At 37.6% G+C, this 22143-nt stretch overlaps 1 protein-coding gene across 18 annotated transcripts in view; it reads left to right on the top strand.

The window, feature by feature from the left end:
* The window catches only part of ERC2 (ELKS/RAB6-interacting/CAST family member 2), a 547528-nt gene that overhangs the window by 170635 nt on the left and 354750 nt on the right, over positions 1-22143 (top strand). For all 18 annotated transcript variants that reach the window (XR_014696351.1, XR_014696352.1, XR_014696353.1 and 15 more), the window contains one exon: positions 21266-21433. Coding sequence is in view for 3 of the 18 variants with exons in the window: in XM_084530654.1 (XP_084386780.1) it covers positions 21266-21433 (168 nt within the window). In the remaining 15 variants the exon portion in view is untranslated. The remainder of the gene's footprint in view (positions 1-21265; positions 21434-22143) is intronic.

Genomic DNA, 22143 nt, shown 5'->3' with positions numbered 1-22143 from the left:
TGTGAAATCTGTGTCACTACATGAGGCTATTTAGGGAAAGCCACTAGGTTTATGATAGCCACAGAGAGAAATATTAGCAGTTCTTTAACATATCCTCTTTTACTTTGAGGGTTGGAAAGGTGGTGATTCTTTTGTTTGATTATTTTTTGCTTCTGTTCGTGATAGTATTGTGATATGCCTATGTATGTACTGGTAAATATAATTACATTAGTGTAGTACAGGATCCTGTGTATTTAATCTATGTCTGACTTTACATTAAGATTCCTTCTGTGTGCTGGCATTTTCCTGTTTCTTGAAACGTGTCTTTAGTTTCTCAGTCTTTTAAGGAGATTGGGAAAAGGAGCAGAATTTCACCCATGTGCAGAATAATCTGTCTGGAAAAAAAAAAAAGATTACTTTCAAAATGCTTTCCAGGAAAAGAAAAACAGATGAGGAATGATACTTGTTTTATTTATATATTTATTTTCAGAAATTTCTTAAAAGGCAGATTTATAAGGCTCCATGTTAATGTCAACTGTCAGAGATTGGGAAATGAATTTTCATACTCAGGTTTCATTTCCCTGACGTAAATCTGTTTTCGCAAAGCTTGTACTTCTGTGTTTAATTATGTATGCTCTGATTTTTTTCAGCAGTAATATTTGTTTACACATACAGATGTGTGTATATATACATATAAATACTATATATATATATATACACATATATAACTAATAAATCTATAGACTAAAATAATAAGCATTAAATTTTTAAAAATACATCTTGCAGTGAGGTATATAACTTTCTATGGCATATTAGCAAAATCTTTTTTGTAGTCACTTATATCTTCATATTTAAGGATGACCTCAGTACAAAGGGTTAAAATCCTAGAAGACTTAATTCTAGAAGTATTTCAAAGACATACTTACAAGTACAAAAATTTTTAATAAAAGTCTTTTGAACATATTCTATTCAAAAAGCAGGAATTCTAGTGATACTCACTGTGGAACAAAACAGTAACTCAAAGTTTGCAGCTTCAGTACTAGCATAAGATTTAAAATAGAATTATACCACATATATTCCCAGATTGGATAGCAAGCTTAAAAAAATAAAATAGTAAAAATCTATTTGTAACTAAAGTAAAAACATATTCTGAATATCTTTGTTTGAATTTGGAATAAAAATAATAATAATTCTCTCTCTCATAAAAACCTTTTCATTTATTTATTTTTTTTTTCCAGAGGGCTATTGTGCACCCTTTTTGGTTATGAAATCTGTCAAATTAGACTAAAACAGTATCTTTCTTTGATAGGAGTGCTCATCCTGTAGACAAAGAAAATATGCTATGCTTTATCTAGCTGCAAGGCTGTATGTTAGTAAGGCTTTTGATGCCATATCATTATGGAAGTTACTGAGTGAGTGAAAATTGAGGTTCATCCAAGAACCGGATGAAATATTGGCAAATAATAATAGACTAACAGTTTAGATAGTATGGAAGGAAAAGCCCAGTTTGGTAGAAATTACAGTGGAAGCCTCTCAAGACCTGATATTGCAGTGTAGCTCACTTAATATTTTTATTACATAGCTTGCCAAGGTTTGGAAGCATACTCATGAGTTGAGTTATCAGAGATAAACAGGCTGGAGCCACTAGTGATCTGAGGAGATTTGGATGATCTTGAATTCTGGAGTGATACAAAAAGAGATGAGATGTAGTACAGAATTCAGGGTTATGCCCCTAAGAATTATAAACTAAAACTTCTACAATGTAAATGTTGAGGTGAAGGTAGTAACAGCAAATCAGGAGGATGTTAGTCACACAAAAAATGTGGCTGCGGAAAATCTAATCCTGGAATGTATCAGAAGAGAGACTTCTGGTAGAGATGGGGAATGTCTTAATCCACTTCATGAAATCTCACATGGAATGCAGTTAATGGCTCTGATCACACAGATCAAAGAAATATCAGTTCAGAGTAGGTGAGGTGGAAGAGTTAGGAAGGTTGTAGGATTGATCAAGAAAATGGAAAAACTAAATATTAAAAAGGTTTGGCTCGATTGAATCATTTAATAGTGGTTTGATTTTTCAGGGGTCTTTTAAGCCATCCTGTTTTGTTTATCAGTGCTGTTAACTGGTGACATCCCTCTTTCTTTCAGTTATGCTATATTTGTTAAGGGACAGTTATGCTATATTTGTTAAGCTGAGGGATGAATGAGACAATGTAGGTGTGTCAGTCTGAGTTTAGCATCCTGCAGCTTATGTATGTTACTTCATCATTTATTTTGTTTGCTTGTTTATTTATTACTTACATGTCATAGTCCAGAGTTCCAACAATTTTCCAGGGTTTTGTATGGAAAAATCTGTAGAATGATTCTTTCTTCTTCCCTCCATGAAAAATGCAATCTATCTGAGTTTACATGACCAAGAATGGTCATAATTTCTGTACAAACTTTTACCAAGTTCACCTTTTATAGTAAACCAAGTGAAGAGAAGGCTTGATTTTGAAAGACCATGATAAAATAATTATTTGAAACATCTTCTTAAAATTTCTTGGCTAAGCTTTTTCTTCAAGCTTTAAAATATGGAAAACTTTTCACAGTCTACCAGAGTAGGGATTTAACTTTCTAGGGATAATAATCAGATTTTTATGTACTGCTTACAATAAGGCTAGCAGAAATTGTTCTGAAGTATATCTGCTTATAAGATGCTGCGCATCTTGTTTCATTTTTCCTTCTAACCTATTGTAGTAAAGTGTAATAGTCTCTATCAGAAGCCTTGAAAATACTCTACAAGCTTTAGTGGGAGAACTGCCATTATGGGATTCTGGATCTTGGGAATTTTTGGAAGAGGTTCTCCTTCTGAAGAACTGTGGTACTTCCAGAAATGGCGGAAAAAGTGTTCCTGCGCTGTCTGATTCAATATTCCACTGCCGCATCTACTTAATCTTTTTTTTTTTTTTTTTTTTTTTTTTCCTTTTTGGCATAATACACATTTTTGTGTACCTCCTCCTCAGGCCTTCTGTAAGGCACTTTTCAGAGATTTTAACAAAATGTTGAAACCTCACTGTACCTTTGTGAGGTATATATAGTGCTTATCTTTATATTATGGAAAGGAAAACCATCTTGCTTAGTTGAGGTGTTATCAAAGCTAGATTTATTTTCTGACTTCAAGTTAGAAAATTTGTATATAACGAGGACACTAATTACTTCTACAGAAAGTAATGGAAAATAGAAATGGAAAATGGAAACCCTTACATAATTGTATGCTTTGTTTCACCCAGGTATTTTTCCTTAGAGTGAATAGTACATTGATTGAATCAAGTTTATCAAAATCTAGGATACCTCTGTAGGATTTAGAGGGTCATGTTTTACAAGTCTAGAATTTGTTGATGTGTCATATTAGATATATATTAGCCACATTTTTGTTTCTGATTATGATCTTTGTAAGACCCTGGGTTCCTTCAAGGGACTGAGAAAGGGAGAAGGAAAAATTTCTTTCAAGCTGTTCCAGTGTAGGTTATTGTGGTTTAATGATTTTTCCATACAGGTTCTAATGCAGCACAGGATCAAGCATGGATGTATAGTTCATGAGGTTTCTCTTTTTGAAATGTTAGAAAATTCACATGGTACCCAGTATTGTCTTGGACATTTTGGAGAAGGAAGGAATATGTTGGCAAACTGGAATTTATGGTTAACAGTTCCGAGAGTTCTTGAGTTTCTTGTACTTTGAAGAATCAGAGTTGGCTTTTATTCTCATTGAAAACTGGTGTATGAGGATTATCTTTCTCTGTTTATTTAGTCACTGTGTCTTGGCTGTCGCTGTTGGCTCTTGTATGTTGTAGGGCTTTCTCTGACATTAATTTGAGAGTTATTTCATTCTGGTTCTTTTTCTGAAAATACCTCTTAAACATTTGACTGTGTAAAAGCACTTTTATGATAGCTTGTGTTCATATCTAACTTCATGTTGTTTAGTGTCAATGCTGTTAAGAAAGCAGCACATACCAGTTTCCCTTTATCTTTCTCCTTCAGTTGCTATTCTGTCCTGAGATAGTGTCTCCCAGCTGGAATATGATTGTGGTAAACTAGTAAACCCGTAACTACCAGCTGAGAAGTAAATGCAAGATCAGATCTTGAAATCACAGAATTTCTATGTTGGAAGAGACCTCAAGATCATCGAGTCCAACCTCACAGCTAACAGTCCCCACTAAACCATATCCCTAAGCTCTACATCTAAACGTCTTTTAAAGACTTCCAGGGATGGTGACTCCACCACTTCCCTGGGCAGCCTGTTCCAATGTCTAACAACCCTTTTGGTAAAGAAGTTCTTCCTAACTTCTAACCTAAAACTCCCCTGGCACAACTTTAGCCCATTCCCCCTCATCCTGTCACCAGGCACGTGGGAGAACAGGCCAACCCCCATCTCACTACAGCCTCCTTTAAGGTATCTGTAAAGAGCAATAATCTAGCTGACTGGATTCAGTTTAAATACTTAGCAAACTAGCCTCTGCTAGTATGCTAGAAAACCTGCAACTGAAACTTATTCATGTCTGACTTCATCTCTGCATAAGTTTTAGTTTTTAATTTACCATGTAACCTGCATTATAAGCACTGTACTTTACAACGGAGAAAATTATTGCTTTTATGTCCCTAATTTCAATCTTACACATTTCCTAGTACTGTTGAATGTCATTAATTATCTGAAAAATTTCCAACACTTAGATTCTGAGTTGAAGATCCACTTCATGTGATAACTGATGTTTTGAAGACCTTCTCCAGTTCCACCTAAAATGCCTCAAGAATGTTACTGCAAAGATGACATATAAAAGGAGTTATCAGTTTGTGACAATAGCTACTTAAACTAATTAATTCGGTAACAATAGACTATAGTCCTTTCTTGAGATACAGAGTTTTAGACAGCCTTTCTTGGTCTAAGTAGTCTCTCTATGTCCAGATTTCACCTTTCAATCTAGCACAGTCTCTGGAAAGTAGTTTGGGAGTCTGTTTCCAGCACCTGAAGTAAATATATTTGCAATTTGTATGACAGGAAAAATGGCTGCACTTTTTGTTTCAGTTAGACTCCAACCTGCTTTTTTTTTTTTTTTTTTTTTTTTTGTTGTTATTAATAAAATAGCTTAGCAGTATTTCCACACCTTATGATTTTCAGCTGATGGACCACCTTCTACCTGTAAGATATCTTTAATTTAATTCTGGAAATTATTATTCAATGTGACACATCATTTCACAGAACAATTTTTTCAGGGGCTCGGAATAACACTGATTAACTATTAGTTTCCATAAATCTGAAAGCTACTCAGCCCTCACATTTTAAATCTTGCATCTTTTGTTGTGTCCAAAAATCAGAACATTTTAAATGTAATCTGAAATATTTTTATATAATTTGTCTTCTGTAGGGATTTGTAGATCTGGTTTCTTGTTCTCTATGATTGTAAAGACCAGATTTTTTTTTTTTTTTTTAAAGAGTTTCACCACTTAGTATATCAGAATTGAGATTTTAAGAAAAATAAATAGTTATCCCATGACTCACAGTATGTTTTTAATCTTCTTTTCAAGACACTTGCAAACTAGCCTAGTGAAGTTATTTGTCCAGGGTACTAGTAAGGGCTTCATCTGTACTAATAAAGATGAAAAGATAATACCATTTCTAGTACTTCGGAAAGTCCCACAGATTAGATAACAAACATGATGCTGCTGCTATTAGTAGGTAATTTAACTTTTTTTCTGGGTAAGGCACTGATAGGAGAACTTGAGAGAACTGCTTGTGCCTGATCTCTTAAAAGACTAGACTAGCTCCTCTGTCAGACATTTGTTGATAAAACCATCTGAAGTCACTGATGACTTTTCTGTTTTTTCAAGTTGAATTTTGGCTAAAAATCAAGTAATTGTCATCCACAGGTCAGCCACATATTGCTTTGAGTTGTGTTTTGGTCAGAATCCTTCATTTTGAATAATAGGTTGTTATTATAGTCATAGCATTTTCCTCTTGTATCAGGTCATACAAGAATGTCAGTTCTTTGGTATTCTTTATTCTTGACATAGAGCTGTTTTTCACAAGAGAGCTATTAAGTGAGCTTCTGTTCTTCTATGTTATCTTTAAGGTAGAGTAGCTGACGCTACCATTCACGTGAGATGCAATAACTTGTGCAGATATCACACTGAGGTGATGCTGACAAACAGTTTTTAATTAATTCATTAAAGAGGCCTAAACAATTCACCAGTCCTAGCTAAAATATATATAATTAGCTTTTTTTCCTCTTTCACCTAGTATCAGATTTTTTTAAATTGCTGTCCTTTGAGTCTGATTTTTATTTTTATTTTTTGCTTTACAATCTTGGACTTAAATTTTCTTCTAAAGTTCAAGCTTTACCTACTCCCAAAAAAGAATCTCAATTTTTGCTCCTCCTTCAGTCAAAGCAGACTTTGTGAGCTGAACGTATTAAGCACTTTTCCATTTCTCTTAAGTAATGTGTTAATCTTCAAGATGCTAACATCATTGGTAATTGAGTTTGGAATGTTTGTTTAGGTCATTTATATCACTGGAAACTTTTCATGGTTCTTTTGGGGTTTAATCACTTAGAATTAATCAGTGATAGTATCAGTAGCTGATGCTATTAAATTCTAGCAAAAATGGTTATTTTCATCTAGTTAGGTCAAAAATAAACCTCTTTAAAAATAATAATAAAAAAGGTCCTTACAGGATCCTATTATCCTTATAGCAGGATCAATACCAATTTTTATCTTTGATTGATTTGAGACCTGTATTTATTGAGTTGTCACTTAAATCAACCTACCACTTGCAGGAAGCATAAGAATTTGCTGTAGACAGAATGCATGTTGCCTTTGCTCAAACCAGGCTTCCCATTTAAAGAAGATATTGTCTCTGAGAATGGTATGCAAACTTTGCTATTATTATGCCCTGAATAGCTTGGAATGTTCTTGCTAGGAGACCTCTGTCATTTTTTAAATCTTATTAATGTCGAGTAGATTCTTTTACCAAGAATGTACCTTACTGCATGCCAAAGTAGTCTTTTTAGGCTCCATTTAGGGAACTTCCAATCATTTTTTAATCGCTTTTGATATCACTCGTTAATAATTACTTCTATCAAACATTTTTGAATGTATGGTTCAGTTCTGAGTAAGGAATTAAAGATTTATCCTGAGGTAATCTGTATCTGCGTAACTTCCAGTTTTATTTCTAGGAAGAAGTAATTTAATTATCTAGTCTCTTAATTTTCTCTCATTTTTTGTTTTGGAAGACCTGACTTCTGAATTCCAGAAAATTTGTATCCTTGGCCTAGTAGAACAAGGAATTTGTAACTTGCATACTAGCATATGTATCTTTTTATATTTAATATTTAGGTAAGAATTGAGCCAGGTAGGGTTTGTAGTACTATTTTCATTATTTTTCTTTAAACCTTGTTGTAGAAGGGTCTGAATACTACCAGCTCTAGGAGAAATATGTAAATATCAAGAATATGCCAGATATTGGCAAATTGAATCTTCTGTAAGGTTTTTTTTTTTTTTTTTTTTTTTTTTTTTTTTTTTTTTTGAACCTTGAAAAGTACTTCTTTTATGGACAAGTTGCAGAAATAGATAAAATGGATCTACTAATTTATGTGACAACTTTTCTCTTCAGAACATTACTACTGGAATGCCAAACATTCTACATAATCTTTTTCTCCATCTAATGTAGTAAAACAATGTTCTTATGTGAAGCAATTATCTTGTATTTCTCACAACTGTTCTTCTGCTGGTGAAAACAAAACAAAAACTCTGCTCTGCTCCTCAGAAATTGAAGTTTTAAGGATAGATTGATGCTAACACTGATGTTCTATCATATACTTGTGGATCAGTTGTCCAGATTTAAATAATCTCAATAGCTCAGGGGACCTTGATAATCTCTTAGCTAAATCTCACACATCCCAGTATCCAAATTAAGAGAAGTCTGGTACATCTCAGATGTATCAAATCTACTGTGTATGAACTAGACAATGGGTGTGAGCTTTGTTGTGCATCAACTTGTGTAAGATACACTACACGAGTTTATGCAGCAAATCCAGCATGTCATCTGGGTTGCTGTGCATGCACAGATCATGTATACAATAAATTTTTATTAGATCTTTATCAGACACTTTCTCTTGCATCTGACTCATGTTGTAAGAGCCCTAGATATGAGAGATTCACTCTTATCTCCTAGGGGACAGTTCTCTGTGCATTGCTGCAGATCCCCCTTGTAAGGAAAGTGTAGAACTTCCAACTGGTCTGGCAGAGTTGCAGGTGGCATGAGCATGCTGCTCCCTGCTGTGTGCATCACTAGATGTGGGTACATCAGCAGAATTACCTAGAAAGCTTAAATACAAATTAGCTGTGTAATGCTGAGATGGTGCCTCTTCATTTGAAACACCTGAGGTCATTTATTAAAAACCAACAAAATATCCTCCCCCAAATCAGAAAGTCCTAAGTGTTATTTCTCTTTGAAATAGCAGCACTCACAAACAGGAACCACTATTTCAGAGAACTCTGGAAGACTCTAGAAGCCACTGAAGAAGACTGAAACGAGCAGCAGTAGTTTTGTTTTGTTTTGTTTTTTGGAGGTGGTGGTGGTGGGTTGAAGTAAGGCTGTTGTCCTGGCTTATTTGCCCTGAAAGCCAGTGCTATGGAGAAAATTCTGGGTTCTAGAAGGGCACAGAGAACTAAAGGTTTGGGTTGAAAACAAGTGAGCTAAGCAGAGCTGTAACACTTCACTTGCTGGTACTCAAGACATTTGACATTTAACATTTGGTTATCAAACCAAATGAAGTTTATTGCTGCCAAAGGAGATTGTGCAGCCTGGTTTATTGGGAGAGAAAGAACTTCTCAGGTTTTATATTTGGGAAGATTTAGAAGTGATTTTTTTTAATCAAAGAGGTTCAAAGTGGTTAGAAACTTACTCACTCTTGAGAGAAATGGAGCAGTTTCCAGAGAAAAGGCAATACATTGGTCTCTGAAAGAATGTGGGCAGGAGAGATAAAATACCCAACACGGCATACTTCTTGAAGAAAACACTGTTAAATTTAAAGTAAACAATGCATGTTTAGCTTATTATTTTACCCTTCTTCTCTGTTCCCTTTATTTATGAATAAATGAAAAATACTGTCCAATCTGTTTTATATCGCTGTGTTTATGAGCTGGCCGTAAATTCTGGAAGATAAGCCTGTAGTCAAGCTGATTCCAGGTGGACCTGCTGATGAAGGAGTATGTGATAAACAAGTGGGTGACATCAACAGGTGTTCCAGTCCCAGAACAGGGTGAATCTACGAGATGGGAGAGGGAGTGGGGTCAAGGGTACAGCTCATCCCTGCCAATGTAAGAGACTCTCTAGTTTGGTTGGAGAGGTTTACCTACAGACAGCTCCTTTGTTTGAATGTGCTGAGCAGATTACAAACTTAAATGTGCTTTACAAAAATTGCTCCCATTGTTATGTCAACTATTTGTAATAATTGGCTCCTGTATTAAGAAAAAATTAAACTGAGAAAAACAGTTTGTATAAAAATTCTGTTTTCATTGTGTATGGAGCTAATGACTATTTACTGATGGTTTTTATATTATCTTGGAGTTAAACACTTTTTTTTTTCATGAAGCAGTTAAGTGCATTGGCATGACTTAAAAAAAGTGGCCTTTTAATTCACTTTCTGTGGATGTGGTCTACCTTGACTTCAGCAAGGCTTTTGACACGGTCTCCCACAGCATTCTCCTCAAGAAACTGGCTGCTCTTGGCTTGGACTGGCGCACGCTTCGTTGGGTTAGAAACTGACTGGATAGCCGGGCCCAAAGAGTCGTGGTGAATGGAGCCAAGTCCAGTTGGAGGCCAGTCACTAGTGGCGTCCCCCAGGGCTTGGTGCTGGGGCCGGTCCTCTTTAATATCTTCATCGATGATCTGGACGAGGGCATCGAGTGCACCCTCAGTAAGTTCGCAGATGACACCAAGTTAGGTGTGTGTGTCGATCTGCTTGAGGGTAGGAAAGCTCTGCAGGAGGATCTGGATAGGCTGCACCGATGGGCTGAGGTCAACTGCATGAAGTTCAACAAGGCCAAGTGCCTGGTCCTGCACCTGGGGCGCAATAACCCCAAGAAGAGCTACAGGCTGGGAGATGAGTGGTTGGAGAGCTGCCAGGCAGAGAAGGACCTGGGAGTGATGGTGGATAGTTGGCTGAATATGAGCCAGCAGTGCGCTCAGGTGGCCAAGAAGGCCAACGGCATCCTGGCTTGTATCAGGAACAGTGTGACCAGCAGGGCTAGGGAGGTGATCACCCCCCTGTACTCAGCTCTGGTGAGGCCGCACCTCGAGTACTGTGTTCAGTTTTGGGCCCCTCGCTACAAGAAGGACATGGAGGTGCTTGAGCGGGTACAGAGAAGGGCGACGAAGCTGGTGAGGGGCCTGGAGAACAAGTCCTACGAGGAGCGGCTGAGGGAGCTGGGCTTGTTCAGCCTGGAGAAGAGGAGGCTCAGGGGCGACCTTATGTCTCTCTACAGATACCTTAAAGGAGGCTGTAGCGAGGTGGGGGTTGGCCTGTTCTCCCACGTGCCTGGTGACAGGACGAGGGGGAATGGACTTAAGTTGCGCCAGGGGAGTTTTAGGTTAGATGTTAGGAAGAACTTCTTCACTGAAAGGGTTGTGAGGCATTGGAACAGGCTGCCCAGGGAAGTGGTGGAGTCACCATCCCTGGAAGTCTTCAAAAGACGTTTAGATGTAGAGCTTAGGGAAATGGTTTAGTGGGGACTGTTAGCGTTAGGTCAGAGGTTGGACTCGATGATCTTGAGGTCTCTTCCAACCTAGAAAATTCTGTGATTCTGTGATTCTATTAATCTGCTAAAGTATAATAAAATGTGAATGTTACTGGGGACAGAAATTTCAAAAGTTAAAAGCTACTAGGATTGATAGTTTTGTAAATTGGTTTTAAGTATTTTGAATTTATAACTATCATTATGTTGCTAAATAACATTTACTCTGGAATGACTGATTTCCTTTTGCACTAATTCAAAAATATGACAGCTATCATTTTATAGTAAGCATAAAAATCAGTGAGGTAAGGTTAGTGTTGGAAGTTTTATTAACAAAAACTTTAAGTATTAGCACATGAGTTACAATTCCCATGTGTTTTCCAAAATTTGCTGGAGCTGAACTGAATATTAAATTCTGAACTTTTGACCAGCCACTTTAAACTACCTAATTTTAGTGGTAGGAGTAGGCAAAGATTTTCTTGAATAAAACAACTGGTAGGCAGTTGGCTGTGTTGATACCAGAAATCAATCAGAAATCTTTGTGGCTATGATGGTTCAAAAGGATGAATTTTGAACTGCCCGTGGGAACCATTTTGTTTCTCAGCTGCAATCTGTTTCAGCTAAGACATTTTCTAGTGTGGTTTGTCGAATCAGTAATACTGCTTTTCTCTTTTAAAAGAGTGTATAATCTGGACTTGTGGAAAAAGAAAGAATGAAAGAAAAATCAGGGTTGATTAGTACACGCTGGTGGGCTAAGCTGTTGGGGAGAGAGGCTGGGATCTTTGTGGAACATATAGATGCCATCTTTTGAGGTGTAAGTAGAGTAAGTGCATTGGATGCATTGTGCCATCATGTGGTTCTACTTTTCATCTAGGGATTGAAAGAGCTTGTGATGGTGGTTCTATAGGGATAGTGGTATGAGATAGCATGATTTTGTTCTGATGTGAACAGGCATCATTTTCTTGTGTTGCTCACACCCTCTTATGTTGCTCACTCTCTATTTGGATCAGCGGGAAGGTACTCAGCTGCTTTACATCCCTGTCCTTTTGCCAGTTCTTAATGTCATATGTAAATATGGATGAATAAATACAGGCACGAAGATCTTTGTTTGGTTCTTTGATTAACAAATGGTTCCAAAGGATGGAGGAAGGGAAAAAAAAGAAAAAGGCTGCATAATACACTAAGGTAACAAGTAGTAGTACAGGAAAGTGTCAGCAACCTTGTGGAGCCTGTAGTGGTCATCAGGAAGGGAGAGAAGAATAGTACAAAAGGTCAGAAAACTGGTTCCTGGATGCAGTGGCACATACTGACTGCAATGTGTGCTGGAACAGAAGTGGGATTAGGAGGGAGAAAGACAATGGGTGCTACTTTGCCTTCTGTTACCCAAGGGATGGTACTACCGTATATTTAATGCTTGACTAGTAATGTCAGAATTACTTAAAAAAAAAAAAAAAATTAAAAAATACTTTGCTTTAAATGTATTAATTTATGCTGGTACAATAAGTAATTCTTAACAGTCAAACACAGTAGTGCTTCTTCCCATTTTACTTTCACGTGGAGCTCCATAACACCAAAACCACTTTAATAAATGATATATATATATACTATGGCATATAAGTTAAACAGTTAACAGTAAGGGACTTCAAGAAATAAACGTCACTACTGGAGCTGGTCATGAGTGGCAGGTGATGACGTGAAGATTTATAAAGTTTGACTTTGAATTTAGCAATTTTTGCCACTTATATGAACTTCTCCTTAGGATAACCCAATTTTGGAGTTTTGTAAAGTGTTGTATATTTCCAGAGCAAGCAACAGAGTTGCTGAAATAGGTAGTTGCTGAGGAAAAACAACTTAGACTAAATTGACAAGCAATTTACTTGGACAGAGGTCTTTGAAATGGTTTATGTGCTAGCTATCAGGTCTGGTTTGGCTTTATTTTCCTGGAAAATGATGGTATTTTCAGATTGCCAAGTTTTACTAGTAAATGTGCTGCCAGAGCTTGGGAAAAATAAGTCAAGGACTCTTAAAATTACATAGCGTTGAGTGAAAAGCCAGAGCGTTTTTGTGTACCAAAAATCCTCATCCTTTCAAATATAATTATATATATATATATATGATGTTATAAAATGACCTATATTTAATTTCCTTTCAGATTGTTTAAAATGCCATAGATGTATAAGGAGGAGTAACAAAGTGGCAGACATTCCTCACAGTGTACTGGCACACTCTGTTTAGAATATTCATTGCCTCATTATTTTTGGGAGATGTGATTTCACTGTACCATTTTCAGGGAAAAGATAATTTCTAATATTGGCAAATCCATCCTAGCTGTAAACAAAGTAGTATATTTTGCTTCTTGTCTTCCACAAGATGAGGAGAGCTGACTTAACAGATTTTTGATTTTACACCATCTGGAGGTTTGTATTTGGCTTATGAAATGATGTCACATGCTTAGCACCAAAGAGATACTATGTAGCTAAAGGTTGCATGCAGTTCGAGCTGAGGTAGTTTTATTTCACATTATGAGAAATGTGAAAGTCTGGGTTCATGATTACTGGAGACAGAAAGGAGAATGTAGGGAAGCAGAAAATGACTGACATAACTAATGTTCTTGTAAACCCCCACATTGCATTCCTGTGAATAGAAAATAAATCTGTACACCTAAGACCACACACAGTATGAGTTGCCTACTCACTCTCCCAGGCTGGCACTGGGTCAAATTTCTGGTTTTCTGAAAACGTGAGTAGAGCACTGATTTCAGAATGGCTCCTCACTGTGTGCGCTAGTTTGGGAGAAGATAAACCTATTCTATCAAAATACCTGGGCTTCATTGTCTAGGTGTGGCCTTTTTGGGTTGGTGTTCTGCTGTATCAGTTTCAAGACATCTGACCACTGGTTGATGGTGAGTAGGAAAGTATAGTTGTACTTGGTAGATTTTTTTTTTTTTTTCTTCCCAACACTGGTGTCAGGACAGAATCTAATTTTAGCTCCACAACAAGTAGCTTCTGGGAAGACAGACTGGAGATAGTGCTGTACCCTGTACTTGCAAGAAGAAAAGAATGACACAGAAAACCATGCTGTGAGCAGAATATTCTCCTTTTCTGATGTTACAATCATGGAATCATTTGGGTTGGAAAAGACCTCTATGATTAGGAAGCCCAGCCATAAGAGGTTTTAATTTGAGCTCTCACATGGACTTGGCTTTTGGTAGTTTTTGGCTGGGAGAGAGTTGATTTTTTTTTTTTTTTCAACTCTCAACAAAAAATATTCAACAAATATTTTTTGAAAGAGGGGAAAAGAGGGAGCATCAAATAGGATACAGTCTTAAAAACAACAGCAAAAAAGGTAGGAAAATGTATGATTTACAAAAGATTTGTCTGAATCTCTGTGATCCAGATTGAAACGTAAAATGCTGTGTCAGCAACCCAGGTCAGTAGCCTCTCATCATATCTGAGAAACATTTCTGTTTCACCAGGAGGGGGAAATTCCTTTAGGAAGGAATTTTCTCCTAATTCTTTGGAAGTCAAACTCCAACTGGAACAGAAGACTGAGCATTTTCTGATCTGTGGTTCATTTGAAAGGGCTGGGAAATAAGACAATCTTCCAAGTGTGACATTGCATTTTTCTGTGGCTTGGAGATGACATCATGGTGAACAGTGTTTCTGCAGCAGTCAGAAGCTCTAAGCTGACAGAGAGAGGAGTGGGAGCAGGAAATGCTAGGACTGGAGTGGAGGATCTGCCACCTCAGGCTGTGGTTGCTCTCTCATACTCTTTCCTTCCCAGCACTTGCACTGTTCCTGTTTGAAGCAGGGTTTCTGGGATTGAGAGTCTTTGTTTCAGCTCTTTTAGAACATTTTCCTTGGTGCAACCAAAGGTGTGAATGCAGTTTTAAGTTTTATTTGAAGCTATTAAGGCTTCAAATTAATTTAATTAATGAATTATTAAATGAAAACTGTCATTGCTTTATAGTAACAACAATCTCTTGTGAAAATTGTGGTTCCAGGCAGGATTTTACCTCTTACATCTGCATGTATGCAAATCTTAAGTGTGAGCAACTCCTTATGGAAGAGTTCAATTCACCTTAATGACACGAGTATTTATTCATTTTAATTCATTCAGAATTAAAAAATAAATAAATATCATTGACCTGAAAGAACTGATCAGAGGTGTAAACTACTTACATAAATGTGTGTGCAGTAATCTATTTATGGTGTAAATGTGAAAAAAGTCCATTTCTGCATTTAGCTTTGGTCCAGACAACACTGAAGCACTAGGTGTCTGATCCTCTGTGGCACAACCCATGTGCTAACGTAAAGGCTTTTGTATGGCTGGCAAGAAAGCTAACCAGGTAAAGAAAAGATGGAGATCGTGGAGTCCAGTATACATTTCTGTTTGGTAATAAGGAAAACCACCAAGAACCGTCTCTCCTCCCTCAGGGTTAAATTCACTTCTGTTTAGGGAATAGAAATAACTTCTGTCATGTTACGAGCTGGCTAGTGGTGAAAGGAAATGCAGGAAGGTCCAGTCATGTGCTGTTTAATTACAGCTGTGTAAGGCAGAATCAGGCCCAAGGAATTTCCCAGTTGACTGGCGGCTAGCAGACGTGACGCCCATCTACAAGAAGGGCCGGAGGGCAGACCTGGGAAACTATAGGCCTGTCAGTTTGACCTCAGTACCAGGGAAGCTCATGGAGCAGATCCTCTTGAGAGTCATCACGCAGCACTTGCAGGGCAAGCATGTGATCAGGCCCAGTCAGCATGGGTTTATGAAAGGCAGGTCCTGCTTGATGAACCTGATCTCCTTCTGTGACAAAGTGACGCGCTGGGTGGATGAGGGAAAGGCTGTGGATATGGTCTACCTTAACTTCAGCAAGGCTTTTGACACCGTTTCCCACAGCATTCTCCTCAAGAAACTGGCTGCTCTTGGCTTGGACTGGCGCACGCTTCGTTGGGTTAGAAACTGGCTGGATAGCTGGGCCCAAAGAGTCGTGGTGAATGGAGTCAAGTCCAGTTGGAGGCCAGTCACTAGTGGTGTTCCCCAGGGCTTGGTGCTTGGGCCGGTCCTCTTTAATATCTTCATCGATGATCTGGACGAGGGCATTGAGTGCACCCTCAGTAAGTTCGCAGATGACACCAAGCTATGCACGTGTGTTGATCTGCTTGAGGGTAGGAAGGCTCTGCAGGAGGATCTGGATAGGCTTCACTGATGGGCTGAGGTCAACTGCATGAAGTTCAACAAGGCCAAGTGCTGGGTCCTGCACCTGGGGCGCAATAACCCCAAGAAGAGCTACAGGCTGGGAGATGAGTGGTTGGAGAGCTGCCAGGCAGAGAAGGACCTGGGAGTGATGGTTGATAGTCGGCTGAATATGAGCCAGCAGTGTGCTCAGGTGGCCAAAAAGGCCAACAGCATCCTGGCTTCTATCAGGAACAGTGTGACCAGCAGGGCTAGGGAGGTGATCGCCCCCCTGTACTCGGCTCTGGTGAGGCCGCACCTCGAGTATTGTGTTCAGTTTTGGGCCCCTCACTACAAGAAGGACATGGAGGTGCTTGAGCAGGTCCAGAGAAGGGTGACGAAGCTGGTGAGGGGCCTGGAGAACAAGTCCTACGAGGAGCGGCTGAGGGAGCTGGGCTTGTTCAGCCTGGAGAAAAGGAGGCTCAGGGGTGACCTTATTGCTCTCTACAGATACCTTAAAGGAGGCTGTAGCGAGGTGGGGGTTGGTCTATTCTCCCACGTGCCTGGTGACAGGACGAGGGGGAATGGGCTAAAGTTGCGCCAGGGGAGTTTTAGGTTAGATGTTAGGAAGAACTTCTTTACCGAAAGGGTTGTTAGACATTGGAACAGGCTGCCCAGGGAAGTGGTGGAGTCACCATCCCTGGAAGTCTTTAAAAGACGTTTAGATGTAGAGCTTAGGGATATGGTTTAGTGGGGACTGTTAGTGTTAGGTCAGAGGTTGGACTCGATGACCTTGAGGTCTCTTCCAGCCTAGAAATTCTGTGATTCTGTGAATTGGAGTGGATGGGGCTCTGCTCCCCTTTCCCATAATCAGGTTTTTGACATGGGCTTCCCAAAAAACAGAACAATCTGTTTTTTTATCCTCTCACCCCTCCTTATGGGGCTCCCATGTTTTGATGGCTAAAATCCCGATTTCTGAGTTTAATTTTGTGAGCAGTTGTGACAGGATGTGTTGTGAATAAATGTGTGAAGAGCACCAAGAAGTGTCTGCTAAGCCCTCAGGGTGGGGAATGGATGCACACAGAGGAAAAGGCTTTTGGCTTGGGAAGTGCCATTCAGCCACACAGAACAGAACTGTATCTTGCATGGGTTTAACCTACTGTGTTATCCCAGTCCCCAGGGAAACAGTGTCAGTGCTTTGTTTACCAGTGGTTCTGATCACCTTCAACAACCTTTAATTTAAAATATAAAACAGATGCTTAGTGGCAGTTGGCAAATGAAACCTGCAGTTTTTCCTCCTATTTTGGAGCTCCTGCTTCAATGCTATGCTGAGCTTCTGATCTGCAACTTAAAGGTGCAAGTGAGTTTTTTGTGATTTGACTTAAAAGATTGCTTAAAGACATGCAGCAAATAAGTGATTAAATTAAAAAAAAAAAAAAAGTGATGAGTTTCAGATGAGGTCTTTCACTGTTAGCTGCTGTAACCATTTTTCATAGTCAAAGAATTATGTTTGAATCTAATACTGCATGCTGCTTACTAACTGCAAGACCCTATTATAAAAATAAACTAAATACAGTAGAGAATATATATATAGAAAATATATATATATATATATATAGAAAAGCAATGAGCCATTTTAAGAGCAGGAAGAACATGCATTTCGAGATCCAACAGGTCATCTAAATTAGTCCCAAACCACGTTTTAAAGTGGCATTGCAAAGACTTCTGCTCAGAATAAATTTAGCATTACAAAACTCAGAATATAAATAAAAATAAATCAGATATCTGTTGATTATTTTGTACGTAAACATATTCTGTTCATAGAATCATAGAAGGTTGGAAAAGGCCCCCCAAGATCATCTTGTTAAATCATCCTACTACCAATGTCAACCACTAAACCATGTCCCTTAGCACCAGTTCCAAACTTTCCTTAAACACCCCCAGGGATGGTGATGCCACTACCTCTGTGGGCAACCCATTCCAACGCCTGACTACTCCTTCTGAGAAGAAATTTCTCCTAATTTCCAAACTGAACCTCTCCTGGCTCCCCTGAGGTATCTTGATTAACTAGAAAAAATAGTGCTTACTGTATGTGACTTGAACAGTTCTAACTGTACAACCTAAAGATGAAAAACTAACATCTATATCCTTTTGGCTACTTCCATCTAGCTTTTTACTATGAATAAACTTTGTGAATTTTTAGGTAATGTAAATTTTAAAGCCTAATTCTTTATTTTCTGACATCTGTATGTTTGAAATTTGGATTAGTGAATCTAAGATTTCTCACTTGCCTGACTTCCTGCAGCTCTGGCTAGATGGTGAATTATTTTAGACTGCCACATCATATATTTTCAGTCCAGACTTGTCTTCTCAATAGTGTACCTAGCAGCCAGAACAAGCCTGTATGAATCCACTTAATGTGAACACCTCCTGGTATCAGTGCTGTAGATGAAAACAGTATTAGCCAAATGGCCACTATTCAAGAACTGTCTTTTGTGATGAGAAATGATTGCACTGTTTTTATCTTACTTCTCTACTTTTCATAAAATGATGGTGCTGTGGTAAAGGCTTGTAAACCTTGCTAATGTTCTCCATTCCCATGCTGCCCTCCAGTGCTTTCTGAGCTGCATAGTGGCTTTCTTGCTCTGGGTGGAGCCAAAGTGCAAATACGGAAGTAGGTCTCTAGCAGTATTTTTAGTATCCTCTCCTGGACTGGAAGTTTCAATGTGTTAACCAGTCTTCTGGAAAACTGAAATACTTCACTAAGAATAAAGTCTCTGTAACCTAGCCTTGAATTTGGGAGTTAGAGGCTGCACAAGGAATGCAAAATGGAATCCAGAGTGCTTAATGCTACGAATGGATTTGTTTTGTTGTTCTGTTTAAATCTGTCAGATTGCATATGCAATTATTTGCTAAATTATCCTAACCTTACTGGGTATACCGTATTTTCTTGAATTAATTATTTTATTTACAAAACAGTTTTCAATAATGAGGATCACATAACAACAACAACAATAAAACCTCTCTTGGTCTTTCAAAACTTCTTACATAATGATTTCTTTTTCTCCTCCAAAGTTTCCCCATCCAGTGTTCTACAGTGTGTTGTCTGAAAAAGTATGTGCAAGCAGGTATGATCTAGTTGAAGTGCTCATTGAAGGGACCAATGCATGTAAGGTGCAACTCTTATGGTACCAATTGTTAAACCTAAACATACTCTTTAGGTGTAATGAATAGAGATGTCTACTTTTTCATTACAAAAATGCCTTTTATATCAAAAGTATTAATAGTAGAATTTAGGTGGTAGGTAATTCTTGGCATTAGTGAATTTAGCTTAAAATATGCTTCAATATCTTTGTTTAGCCTAAAATATGCTAGTGGCAGGGGAGGGGGAACACGATGACTTGAGAGATATTCCAATTCAGTTTAATTTTGGTTCTCTTTTGTTTACAATTCTACGTTATTTGTCAGTGTAATTTAGCTTGCCTTTGCACATACTTTCTAAAGAATTCTTTGAGTAATAATATTAGGTGTTCTTTCCATTTCAGTGAAATGTAGAGCTTCTCATTTTACTAATTACCAAGGTCAGTATAGATTACATGCGTCATATTTTGGATCCTCTATGTTCTACTGTCAGCTCAAGTCTGGATCTTTAGATTCTTGAATTAAGACAGTGTTAATCCCTATTCATTTTATTCTTCTCTACTATATAAAAAGCTGCACCATTTAAACTTACAAAATCTCATTTTCTAGCTCTGCTTTTCTGCTGCAGTTTCACCTTGTGGTTTTGCTTTCACTGCACTGTCACATCTTTTTAAGCATTCAAGTATGTGCTTTACTAGCATGGAATTCCGTTATGATATTTTAATTTAAGGAAACTGTGACAAAATCTCTGACTGAAACTTTCTTGAAACTTGACAGCTAATATTTGGACTAATGTGTTAGATGTTCTCAAAGATTGTATCAGTGAGCATCTTGACAGTGACCACTTCCTCTCCTCTTCACAGTGTGCAAAATAGCACATTTTTCCATTTGGGATTATAACTTACTCTATGATAACTACTCTAGGCACTGGTTACGTAGAAAGACAGTACTAAAAAGGCACAAGGGATTTGCATCTGTGAAGTAGGGTTGTTAAATTTACTTGAGAAAATTAAACTTTCCTGTCTTTGTTTTGGCACCTATTTGTCATTTCAATTCTTGTGCTCCTGGATCCTTATCCCTACTGCTTTGGCCCTGTCCTTTTCCAGTTCCTTGAACAGGTGTCCTGTTATTTAGATTTACCTACATTCCTTGCTTTTTTTCTTTGATAATTATGCTACTCTCCGTCTCCTCTTGTTTGTTGTGGAGGAGAGTCAACTATTTTTATTCCTTATTTCTAACGGCTTTTATGAGTGTCAAGGCTTTTTAATTGCTGTTAGCCGTAGAGCTGCTTACAGAAACAACTATATGGAAATAGTAGTCAGCATCAAGTGATCTATGGATTTTTTTTCAGACACCAGCAACTATTTGCCTGACCTCAATTTGAGAACTGTTGAAATTGCATTAAGAGAATGATAAAGTTGTGTCCCTGAGCATTTATATAGCAGGAAATGAGAAAACAAGGGATATTACATATACTATCTGGGCCATTAGAATGCTTGTTCAACTTGTGAGTTTTCTTTTTCTTTTGGAACTTTGTAGAGTTTCTAAAGGCAGATAGAAAGCAGTCATGTAATGCAGAAGAGTTAGGTGAGGTTCTCTGTTAAGACACTTCTGTGTATGAAAATCTTTGAAATATTCATTGTTATATGCAATAGAAAATTGTGCTTACTATAGAAAAGTACAATAAGATCCATTTATTAAGAGACTTATGAGAGATACTCTGGAGAAAAGTGGAAAGCCTTATCATTTACCATTTGCTGTATCTTTGTTAAATAGTTCTGTTTCTGATATATGTCCAAATCTGTGTACTGACTGTAGTATTGAGCCACCTCATGGCTTTAACAGTTAAACTGAAAACAAGATACAGAGCACTATTTTCAATGAATTATATATTTAATAGGTCATTTTTGTGTGTATGTGTGTGTGTGTCATATATACATATGTCAAGATCGGACTCTCTTAGTGTCATGCTTAAAACTTTGACTCTTCTACTTTATTCTGTTTATGCTTTGGTGCTAAAACTGCTTTATTTTTAATTACATTTTAACAACTAGAAGTGTCCCTTTGGTCCGAGATACAGGTGGAAAATCTACCTTAAAAAAAAAAAAAAAGTTTCCTAGGTGACACAAAAAGTAAGTAAAATAAATAAAATATGTTGTTCATCCTTACTAACACCTAAATGCGTTTCATTTACTTACTGTAGGTTGATGCCTTGCGGTTACGATTGGAAGAAAAAGAAACGTTTCTCAATAAGAAAACAAAACAACTTCAAGACCTCACAGAAGAGAAGGGAACCCTAGCTGGAGAGATTCGAGATATGAAAGACATGTTGGAAGTAAAAGAAAGGAAAATTAATGTCCTTCAAAAAAAGGTAGGATCATTGATGAAAGGATATGTTGTAAAATTTCTGAGACACATATAAAGGAAATGCACTTCTTAGAGCACATTACCTTTAAAATATTAAAAAAAAGTGTGGAGTACGTCTGTAACAGTTAAGTAGTTCTGTAATATAAATGTGTTATCTTCCATGGGATTGTTTCTACAGTGTTATATTTTAATTGTATTACAAAAATATTACATTCTGCAGTTTTCACAGAATTCTTGGAGTTAAATGGAAGTCCTAACAATTCTGACAAAACCTACTCCTCACTGTGAGGGATTCTGTTATCCTTACTAACACCGAATACTATTCTTTCCAGATAATTCAAATAAAATGTGTGGGACTACTAAAAGATTAGTATACTGCATTTTTCTTTAAAGACATTTTGGTGGAGAGGGAGGGAAGGAAGTGGAAAAGGAAACTAAATTTAAGTAAATTTTCTGCTTTTCCTATGCATGATAAGCTATAGACATTGAGAATGGAGGCTCTCTCCAGTAATCCAAACTTTTCTTTATTAGCAATGATGATGATATACTATTCTACAATGTTACGGTGGTTTTCCTCCATGACTCACATAAGGTTCACATTCTTTATCCATACTTTTGTCTGTTTGGCTAAATACATGAGTTTAATAAAGCCAAGTCCTTATTTTTCAGAAACAGAGAAGGTCTTAGGTACCCATCCAATTTAATCTTGTTCTG

The sequence above is a fragment of the Aythya ferina genome (genome assembly GCF_964211825.1).
Source record: "Aythya ferina genome assembly, chromosome: 10".
Taxonomy (NCBI): Eukaryota; Metazoa; Chordata; class Aves; order Anseriformes; family Anatidae; genus Aythya; species Aythya ferina.
This window is presented reverse-complemented; position numbering and strand designations above follow the sequence as displayed.